The sequence below is a fragment of the Nicotiana attenuata genome, unplaced genomic scaffold, assembly GCF_001879085.1.
Source record: "Nicotiana attenuata strain UT unplaced genomic scaffold, NIATTr2, whole genome shotgun sequence".
Taxonomy (NCBI): Eukaryota; Viridiplantae; Streptophyta; class Magnoliopsida; order Solanales; family Solanaceae; genus Nicotiana; species Nicotiana attenuata.
In genome coordinates, this window is record NW_017673249.1 from 119,290 (window position 1) to 130,387 (window position 11,098).

An 11,098-nucleotide genomic window follows, 5' to 3' on the forward strand; every position below is an offset into this window, starting at 1 on the left:
TATATATATATATATAACGTGGCACAGTCCCGTCTTTGTACAGTTATATTTCTATTAGAGGTCTGTAGACAGTATGTCTAGTTGGATAGTATATGGCATTGCCGGCTTCCAGTTTTGAGATACATAGTTGTTTATAGCAGCTTTGTCGTCTCGCCCTGTGTATGTTGCACGTATATGTACATATGCCTTTTGGACAGGTTTCCTTCATGTATATTATTCTCGTAATTCAGCAGATGTTTTTTAGGTTCATATCTTAGACGCTTGCTTAGGGGTGGTTGACAGGTAGGACTCAGGCACCCGTCGTGGCCCATCGGTTTGGATCGTGACAAAAGTGGTATCAGAGCAGTTCTGTCCTAGGGTTGTCTACAGACTGTGTCTAGTAGAGTCTTGTTTATGGGTGTGTTGTGCACCACACTTATAGACAGAAGGCTACAGGACATATAGGATGTTATCCTCTCTTCTTATCTTAGATCGTGCAATATAAGAAATTCATGTTCCTAACGACATGTTATATTTTCAGTGATGCCTTCAAAGACTACAGCCGCCCAGAAAGGAAAGTCCGTGGCTGGTGAGACTACTAGTCGAGCGCCCCGAGTTACCAGGGCTCAGGGAGAGTCTCATAGTGAAATTCCATCTCAGACTTCCCATACCCCGCCCTTTCCAGAAGAGCTCTGAAGGGCACCAGCTCCAGCGCCCACCCCTGTACGTCCATCTCCTCAGCCAGATGCACCGGGTTAGGAGATGAGAGATGCTATTTAGATATTAACCCGATTAGTAGCCGCACAGGCTCGGCATCAGGAAGTAGGTATTGGTCATGCAGATAGGTCCTTCAGTGCGAGGGTTCGTGACTTCATTAATTTAGACCCTCCGGTATTCACTGGAGCAGATCCAAACGAGGACACTCAGGTATATATTGATAGAGTGCAGAGGACGTTAAGGATAATGAAGGCCACTACGACTGAGTCAGTTGAGCTAGCTTCCAATAGACTCTGAGATGTTGTAGTTAATTGATACGAGTCTTGGGAATTGTCCAGAGGTGAGGATACCCCTCCAGCAGTATGGCAGGAGTTTACAGAAGCTTTTCTTTGTCATTATCTGCCACTAGAGCTGAGACGGGCCAGAGTTGATAGGTTCTTGACTCTTCGGCAAGGTAACATGAGTGTTCGGGAGTACAATCTTCAGTTTGATTCATTGGCTAGGTATGCTCCCACTATTGTATCTAAGATGGAGGATCAGGTTCACCGATTTGTAATGGGATTAGAGCCTCACTTGCTTAACGATTGTATGTCAGTCTCATTTCAGCCAGACATGGAAATTTCTCGTATTCAAACATACGCTCAGGGTGTAGAGGAGCATAAGCAGAAACAGAGGGTCGATCGTGAGCATGATAGGGCCCAGAATAAGAGAGCAAGGTCTTTGGGTCCTTATGGTGAGTTTCGAGGTGGTCAGAGGCAACAGTACCCGAGGTATCTAGCCCAGCCATCGGCTACCGCGCCCCCTCAGTTTGGCGGTAAGAGATTTGATCGTTCCACATATTCAAGGTCTGCTTTAGAATTTAAGGCCTCAGGTTCTCAATTTTTGTATAGGGGTGAGTCAAGTCAGATGAGGCCGCCCTTGCCACGATGTGCTCAATATGGTAAGCAGCATACTGGGCAGTGCCGTATGGGATTAGGTATTTGTTGTACTTGTAGTTATCCGGGACACGTTATGAGCGATTGTCCGATGAGAGGTGATGCAAGCGTAGGTCAGCCAGCGAGATCTGTAGCTGGTTCGTCATCATCAGTACGCCCCTAGGCAAGGTCCATAAGCACCAATGATTCGTGGTAGAGGCAAAGGCGGAGCATCTAGCTCGAGCAGTCCTCAGAACCGTATTTATGCGTTGATAGGATGACAGGACCAGGAGTCATCGCTTGATGTATTTACAGGTATATTATCAGTCTCCTTATATGATGTATATGCACTGATTGACCCAGGTTCTACCTTATAATACGTTACTCCACTGGTTGCTAGTAAGTTTGAAATAAAACCTGAGTTGGTTAAACCTTTTGAGGTGTCTTCACCTATTGGGGACTCAGTGATAGCTAAGCAAGTATATAGGGGTTGTATAATAGTAGTTCATGATCGATCTACCGTATCAGACTTAATCGAGTTAGATATGGTATAATTTGATGTTATAATGGGTATGGATTGGTTGGCTTCTTGTCATGCCAACGTTGATTGTAGATAAAAGATTATCCGATTTTTATTTCCAAGGGAGCCTGTTTTGGAGTGGAAAGGTAATACAGCATCGCCGAGAGGTAGATTTATTTCCTATCTCAAGGCAAGGAAGATGATCATTAAGGGCTGTATTTATCACTTAGTTTGGGTTCAGGATATGGAAGTAGAGTCACCAACCATTCAGTCCATCCGTGTGGTTAGTGAGTTTCCCGATGAGCTTCCGGGTCTTCCACCAGAGAGAGAAATTGAGTTTTCCATTGACCTACTACCAGATACTCATCCAATATCTATAGAATAGTCCCCGCAGAGCTGAAAGAGTTAAAGGAACAGCTAAGGGACTTGCTTGAAAAAGGCTTTATCAGACCTAGTACATCACCGTGGGGAGCACCTGTGTTATTTGTGAGAAAGAAAGATGGTTCCTTACGAATGCGTATTGATTATATACAGTTGAATAAGGTGAAGATTAAGAATAATTAGTACTCGCTCCCAAGGAATGACGATTTATTTGATCAGTTGCAAGGTGCCAAGTGATTTTCAATGATAGACTTGAGGTCCGGGTACCATCAGGTAAGGGTTAAGGATGAAGATATTCCGAAGACAACATTCAGGATCAGATACGGGCACTTTGAGTTTCGTGTTATGTCGTTCGGTTTGACCAATGCCCCAGCAGTATTTATGGATTTGATGAACCGCGTGTTCAGGCCCTTTTTAGTTCTATTCGTAATTGTATTTATCGATGATATATTGGTGTATTCTCGTTCAGAGGCTGAACATACAGATCATTTGCGTACTGTGCTCAGAACTCTACAAAAAGGGAAGTTGTATGCAAAATTCTCTAAATGTGAATTCTGGTTGAACTATGTAGCTTTCCTTGGGCATATCATTTCGGGTGATGGCATCCGGGTGGATACACAAAGATTGAGGCAATAAAGACTTGGCCTAGACCCACAACACCGATAGAGGTTCGTAGCTTTCTTGGTTTGGCAGGTTATTACAGGAGATTTTTAGAGGGATTTTCTTCCCTTTCAGCACCTTTGACAGAGTTTACTCAGAAGGGAGCAAAGTTTCAATAGACTGATGCTTGCGAACGGAGTTATCAGGCATTAAAGGACAGATTAACGTCAGCACCAGTTCTAATGCTCCTAGAAGGGACCGATGATTATGTGATCTATTGTGATGCTTCAGGCGTTGGGTTGGGTTGTGTGCTGATGCAGCATGGTAAGGTTGTGGCTTATGCTTCTAGACAACTAAGAAAGAACGAGAAGAACTACCCGACCCACGATTTAGAGTTAGCCGTGGTGATTTATGCACTAAAGATGTGGAGGCACTACTTGTAAGACATTCATGTTGATATCTATACAGATCATAAGAGCCTCCAGTATATCTTCAAGCAAAAGGAATTGAATTTACGTCAAAGGAGATGGCTGGAGCTACTTAAAGATTATGACGTTGATATTTTATACCATCCGAGGAAGGCAAACGTAGTAGCCGACGCCCTCAGCCGTAGATCTATGGGTAGCCTGTCATATTTACAGCCAGAAAAGAGGGGAATAGCCCATGAGGTTCATCAGCTAGCTAGTCTTGGAGTTCGGTTACTGGACTCAGGTGATATTGGAATTACTATCCAGGATACGACAACATCCTCTTTAGTAACTGAAGTAAAGGAACTCCAGTACGAGAATATTAGTTCATTATAGGGATACCACCCTTCAAAAAAAGAAGACACCGTTTGAAATTACAGAAGATGAGGTCCTCAGATATCGAGGGGGATTATGTGTGCCTAATGTTACAGGGCTGCGTCGGCAGGTTATGGGAGAAACTCACTGTTCTTGTTATTCTATCCATCTAGAAGCGACAAAAATGTATTATGATATCAGGGAAATGTATTGGTGGGACGGAATGAAAAAAGATATAGCGGAGTTTGTTGCTCGGTGTCCTAACTATCAGCAAGTTAAGATTGAGCATTAGAAACCCGGTGGGTTATTGTAGGCTATGGAGATTCCGACTTGGAAATGGGATGTAATCAATATGGATTTCATCGTAGGCTTACCTCGTACCCAGCGTAAGTTCGACTCAATATGTGTGATTATTGATAGGCTTACAAAGTCAGCCCATTCTTTGCCTGTTAGGACTACATATTTCGCAGAGGATTATGCAAGGCTTTATATTAAGGAGATAATACGACTGCATGGTGTCCCTATATCAATTATCTCGGATAGAAGGGCTCAATTTATAGCTAACTTCTGGAGGTCCTTCCAAAAAGGATTGGGGACTCAAGTAAGTCTTAGTATAACATTTTATCCCCAGACAGATGGACAGGCTGAGCGTACTATTCAGACACTGGAGGATATGTTACGAGCTTGTGTAATAGACTTCAAAGGTAGCTGGGATGATCATCTGCCGCTTATTGAGTTCACATATAGTAATAGCTACCGTTCCAGTATTCAGATGGCTCCATACGAAGCTCTTTACAAACGGAAATGTAGGTCGCCTATAGGGTGGTTTGATGTTGGAGAATCTGGATTAGATGGGCCAGACCTAGTTCAGCAAGCCATAGAAAAAGTAAAGCTGATCCGGGATCGACTGTTGACAGCTCAGAGTCGTCAGAAGTCATATTCTGACGTGCGGCGACGAGATTTAGAGTTTGGGGTTGATGTCTGGGTATTCTTAAAGGTGTCACCTATGAAGGGTGTGATGAGATTTGGCAAGAAAGGCAAACTTAGCCCACATTATATTGGGCCTTATAGGATCATTCGGAGAGTGGGACAAGTAGCTTATGAGTTAGAATTGCCCTTGGAATTGGAGTCTGTCCATCTGGTCACGTATCTATGTTACGGAAGTGCATTGGCGATCCTACCTAAGTGGTGCCCACGGATGATGTACAGATTACAGAGGATTTGTCATACGAGGAAATTCCGCTTGCTGTCCTAGACCGACAAATCCGCAAGCTACGGAATAAGGAGGTAGCCTCCGTGAAAGTACTTTGGAAAAATAATAATGTGGAAGAAATAGACATGAAGTCAAGATATCCCTACTTATTTCCTCCTCCAGAGAAGGATCCGACTGAGACGTCATAACCATAAGGTACATGTATAAATTCTTGTATTGGTTATTGTCGTTGGTCGTGTGAGGCCATTGTCGTTATTGATGATTGTGGTCCTGTGTGACGTTGGATTATTAAGATTCTACAGGGAGAGTTGGTAGTAATGGTGTTACAAAGGCGACCCTGGCAAAGTTATATCGATCCTGGGGAGTCGAACATTCGAGGACGAATGTTCCTAAGGGGGGAAGGATGTTACATCTCGCGTTTTCGTACGATAAAAGTTTCGTCTTCAGTTAATTGACATAGACTCGGGATGATATTATCTTGAGGTTAACGTATTTACGCTATTTATAACAAGCGATAAATAAGTGTCATGAAGGATAAAGGGTACACGAATTAAAAAAACGAGTTTTATTGAAAGTGCCAATTTGAGATAAAATACGGGTCGAGCGATACTAACCGATGTTTATGGACTAGTACCATACAACGTACCATATGGCCATGATAATATGATGTATAAAATATATTAAAAATAAGTAAAATTTTAAGTAATTTGAGATAATTTTTAATTATGCGAGTAATTGGTTAATTATCGAATAACAGAACATTACCTAGTTAATTATTAAAAACATGAGATAAGATTAACGTGGCAGAAGGCCACAAATTAGGGAATGACTCTTAAGTCATTCCATGTATAAGTGTCTTAACTCGGGACAATTAGAATACTAAAGTAAGATTTAATATCAAAATCTTGTCCACTCCATTTGGACAAAAGAAGAACCAAAAACGTTAAAAATTCTAAAGCAAGAGACATGTTCCATTCTTCCTAGTTCAAGATACTTCAGAGAACAAAAGCCTAATTCATTTTCAAAGAAACAGAAGCTTAATTTCGTTCAACATATTCAAGGAATAGAAGCGTAGTTCCAACAAAATCTTGCGGTTACAAAATAATATGGTGCAATCTTTAAGAATATTATACGGAGTTTTCCTACTCCAGGTATGTTAAGGCCATCACTTTTTTCTTTTTGGCATGCTCTAAGTTATACAGAAGAAACGAGCAAACGCACAGTTTTCATAAACGACTAGGGGTCTCTTTGTTATTGATTCCCCATGTAACATATTGTTATATCTTCTGTTTATGGGTCTCAAATAATACGCAGTTGATAAAGTATATCCGAAAAGAATATTGAGATTTTAAACATGTTTTCATGTGTTTTATTTTATTTATGCATGTACATTGACCCATGACCAGACGGTGTTATATACGCGTATTTATATGTATATATTTATGTATATGGGATATGGAAAAAAGGTTACGGCGTTATATACGCACCACCACCTGATCAGTTGGTATATGTTGATGATGTTGCCCACAGCGGCCGAGACGATATGATGGGATGCCCTCAGTGGCTTGATGATATTATGTACACCCATACCTATGCATGACACAACATTTATGCGCACATGCATGACATTATAAATGTTTTAGAAAAAACAAAGTTATTCAGATTCACAGATGAATTTCTTTATTCCATGTTTCATCTATGTCTTTTACGTACTGATTTTCATCCCTTACATACTCAGTACATTTTTCGTACTGACGCCCTATTTCACGGGGCCTGCGTTTCATGCCCGCAGGTGCAGGTAGGCAAGCTGACGGTCCCCCTTCTTAGGATCCTTGATCAGCGAGAGTTGGCGTGCTCCACTTGATTTGGAGCTGCTTTTGATTTTGGTACGATATATATATATATATATATATATATATATATATATATATGTGTGTGTGTGTGTGTGTGTGTGTGTGTGTGTGTGTGTGTGTATGTATGGGTATGACGTGATCCAGTCCCATCTTTGTACAATTATGATTCTATTAGAGGTCTGTAGATAGTATGTCTAGTTGGATAGTATGTGGCATTGCCGGCTTCCAGTTTTGAGATACTTAGTTGTCTATAGCAGCCTTGTCGGCTCGCCCTACGTATGTTTCACGTATATGTACATATGCCTTTTGGGCAGGTTTCCTTCATGTATATTATTCTCATAATTCAACAGATGTTATTCAGGTTTATATCTTAGGATTCAAGCACCCGTCGCGGCCCATCGGTTTGGGTCGTGACATCAACAAAGGGAGATCTCTCAGTCATTGGCACTTTTTCTTATTCTCCTTCCATATTCTTATGATTATGGTGCAAACCTATAACAGATGTTAGCTTATCATTTATAGTTGATGTACGTTAATCATCTTAAGAAATATTATATGAGCTCGCTCCTTTTCGGTTTTTATACTCAGCATGCCTTGATCTAGTGTTAATTATGTTTCGCTAAGATTTACCTTTTATCTCCCTATTAATTAGTTTAACTAAAGAGTTTAGTACTTTTTTAGTCAAGCAATTTGGCACCGTCTGTGGGGATTTCTTAGCCAAATTCTTTAGTTTCCTCTAGATCTAGAACCATCGAAATATCACTACCAGGATGCCATGGCCTCACCATCTTGGCACTAACACCAACTCGAAGGAGTGGTAGCTAAGCCTTCAAAATGACCGCACCAATCTAGATTAGGTTGCTACGTAAAATAGAAGTTATAACCAATGTCTATGAGGAACCCACGTCTCATCTGTAATGATGGGTTTGGCTCGACATATGCACATTTAAAATAGGATCACGAATGTCTAGCATGACCACAACCCCATTTGACGTATCTACATTATTTATTGACCCATGTTTCCACCCCTTGGGAAGGGACGACGACCTGTTGTGCGATCTTTCAAAAGAGCGGGCACACCCTGCCCTATTTTTACATTCCCCCATACAATGGATGGTCTATAAACGAAGTGTGACATGTTTCCTTTGTTGTTTGTGCAAATCGGACGAGATCGGACCGGGACTCGATTTCAACATTTTAGTGAATGAGGTGGGCTCAACCCGTGAGAGGCCCAGACGTTGTTAACGACAAAGCTGAACACGGTCTCCAAATCTAAAACTACCATTCGAGCACCAGGCGGAGTGAGCAACCCTACAACGTCGCTCCTTCTTTCACTGACCTGTTGGGTCGAGGTAACATAAAATTTCATTTTGGTTTATCTTCACTCTTTTATTGGTTCAAACAGGAATGCGAGCACTCGCATGGGTCGGCGAGCGAGGGACCAACGCCTCCAAAACACCCCCGAGATGGTTCCGCAGCATATCGCCCCACAAGTAATGACCGAGCAAAGCCCCCAAACCGCAGCATATCACGAATAATAAAAATGGCTCAGTACAGAACAACTATCAAAAAAATAAACTCTCCAATGAAAGAGAAGTTAAGCAAACTTGGACTTACCCAAGGAACGCACAGTATTCTCCAATGAAAGCAAATAAGCAAACTGGGACTCACCCAGGGAGTGCACAATATTCTCCAATGAAAGCAAAATTAAGTAAACTGGGACTCACCTAGGGAGCGCACAGTATTCTCCAATGAAAGCAAAATTAAGCAAACTGGGACTCACCCAGAAAGCGCTTAGTATTCTCCAATAACAACGAAGTTAAGTAAATTGGGAATCACCCAGGGGACGCCCGATATTCTCCAGTAAAAACAAAGCCGAGCACATCGGGGCTCGCCCCGATGCACGCATAAACAGTACAACGACGTGTAAAGTCCTCCAAAAAATACACATAACAATGACATAATGGGTTAACATGTCGACCTTTTGCTCGAAATAACACCCCTACGACCAACGGCCCTCGCCAAAAGAAGAATTCGACTTCGCTCAAATTATAATGGGTTAACATTTCGACTTTTGCTCGAAATAACACCCCTACGGTCAACGGCCATCGCCAAAAGAAGAATTCGACTTCGATAGAATTATAGCGGGTTAACATTTCGACCTTTGCTCGAAATAACACCTCTATGGCCAACGGCCCTCGCCAAAAGAAAAATTCGACTTCGCTCAAATTATGACGGGTTAACATTTCGACCTTTGCGCGAAATAACACCCCTACGGCCAACGGCCATCTCCAAAAGAAGAATTTGATTTCGCTCGAATCATGACGGGTTAACATTCCGATCTCGCTCCAAATAACACCCTTACAGTCACTGGCCATCGTCGAACCAAATAGGACACAATTCGATCTTGCTCGAATTAACACCTTTACGGCCATCGGCCATTGTCAAAACAGGTAGGTTACGGTCCGACCTCTTTCAGAACAACACCTTCACAGCCGCCGGCCATAGTCAAATAAAGTAAGTTCGAAATCGTTCGAATATAAGTGAGGAATCGACTTCGCCCAAAATGGCGACTCTAAATTCAAACTCGTTCAGATAGTCAGAAATGGACCTCGATCCAAACGACCATTCCAAGTTCGACCCCGCTCGAGTACACAAAAAATTTGACTTCGCCCAAGTCGTCAAGTCTGAACTTAATCCCACTCGAGTGTTCAAGTCTAAAATGACTTCATCCAAAAGCGATAAATCGGAAGTCAACCTTGCCCGGATGTACAGGTCCGAAACGACTTCATTCAGACTCACGCGACAAGACCCTACTCGATCCGGTTAAGGTCGGATTCCCAAATCGAAAGATCAGGGACTCGTCACAAAAAAAAATCCGAAGGTCTACGCTAAAACAAAAAGATATGAGACAAGCAAGGGGAAGGGAAGGAAAGTCAAAAGATATACAAAGGCGAAACAGATGTTTTATTTATATATACGTGTGCAATAGCGACACCCTACAAAAGGCCAAAACATACCCAAAAAAGAAGACGGAAAAAAAAGTACAAAAGCAGCAGCAACTTTTCACTCGGCATCATCACCGTCGTCCTCCCCATCATTGTCCTCAGGCAACCAGTGCCTGACATCAGCATCTTCACCAGCCTCCGGTGTCGCAGGGTCATAGCAGCAATTGACACGAGCCTCGCGCGCCTTGGCCTAAGCTTCTTCAAAGGCGGTCTCAGCAGCATTGCCCGCCTCCCACAAACCCTTGTATATGTCTCGTTGGGCCTCGGCATGGACCCAAAGCTCATGCAAGTGACGAGGAACGGCGACAGAGGCAGATTCAACTTGAGCCAACAACTACGCCATCTCAACCTCGAGCTCCACGACCCATCCCCTAAGCTCGAAGCCTCCGATCAATCTCGCCAATGCGCTTCTCGAGCCGCGCCTCCCTCAGTGTGGGCGTTGCCCTCTCAGATTCCTGCTCATATGAAGGACGCAAATAGTGTCCTCTAATGCCGCCGCTCTTACCAAAGCCGACGATCGAGCATTCTCGGTATTCTCCAACTTGGCTGCTTTCCTCTCCAGCTCGGCTAAGTTGCCCATCCATTCTGCACTCAAAGCTTCAAGAGCTGCATTGTGATCAAGCTCGGCTTGCAATGACAGCACCTTCGCCTGAAGATACTCGCACTCTGCAGCTACCCCCTTCCCCAACTCAAGCTCCTCGTCCTTGGCATGGAGCAACTCCTCGAGCTCACTACATTTGTGAATGGACTGCATCATCTCCTGGTCCTTTTTCTCCAACTCCTCTCCAAGGGATTGGGCGCCAATACCCACCCTGAGCCGCTCATGCATCTCACGGCATTTTTTGCGATACCGCTAATACTTTTCGAGCACCATCAGAAAAATCTTGGCCCAAGTCTCGGCCCTGCGGGCGCTCTCGATCTCCAGCATGTAAGACTGAAAACAGAAAAAAAGTCGATAAAGACCAAAGTCGCAAAAAAAGGGGGGGGGGAGAAAAAACAAACAAGGAAAAGAAACTTACCCTCAGGCCCATCGCGGCCACACCACGCGATAATTCGGCGTCGTTGATGTCCTGAAGAGATCCGCTTTCTGCGGCAGAGTATAGAAGGTCAAACTGCGGCACAAAATCCACC

General features: G+C 43.2%; 1 protein-coding gene across 1 annotated transcript; it reads left to right on the forward strand.

Moving 5' to 3' along the window:
* The first annotated feature begins 4,665 nt into the window (after positions 1 to 4,665).
* LOC109215830 lies at positions 4,666 to 5,294 on the forward strand. Its single transcript, XM_019379945.1, has 2 exons — positions 4,666 to 4,878; positions 5,103 to 5,294. The coding sequence occupies exons 1-2, from the start codon at positions 4,666 to 4,668 to the stop codon at positions 5,292 to 5,294; spliced, it is 405 nt and encodes a 134-aa protein (XP_019235490.1).
* Positions 5,295 to 11,098: the final 5,804 nt, after the last annotated feature.

Excerpts from the sequence above, each read along its gene's own strand:
- LOC109215830 (XM_019379945.1), top strand. The coding sequence starts at position 4,666 with ATGGCTCCATACGAAGCTCTTTACAAACGGAAATGTAGGTCGCCTATA. Across the intron at positions 4,879-5,102 it reads AGTTTGGGGTTGATGTCTGG|ATTACAGAGGATTTGTCATA; the intron begins GTATTCTTAAAG and ends GATGATGTACAG.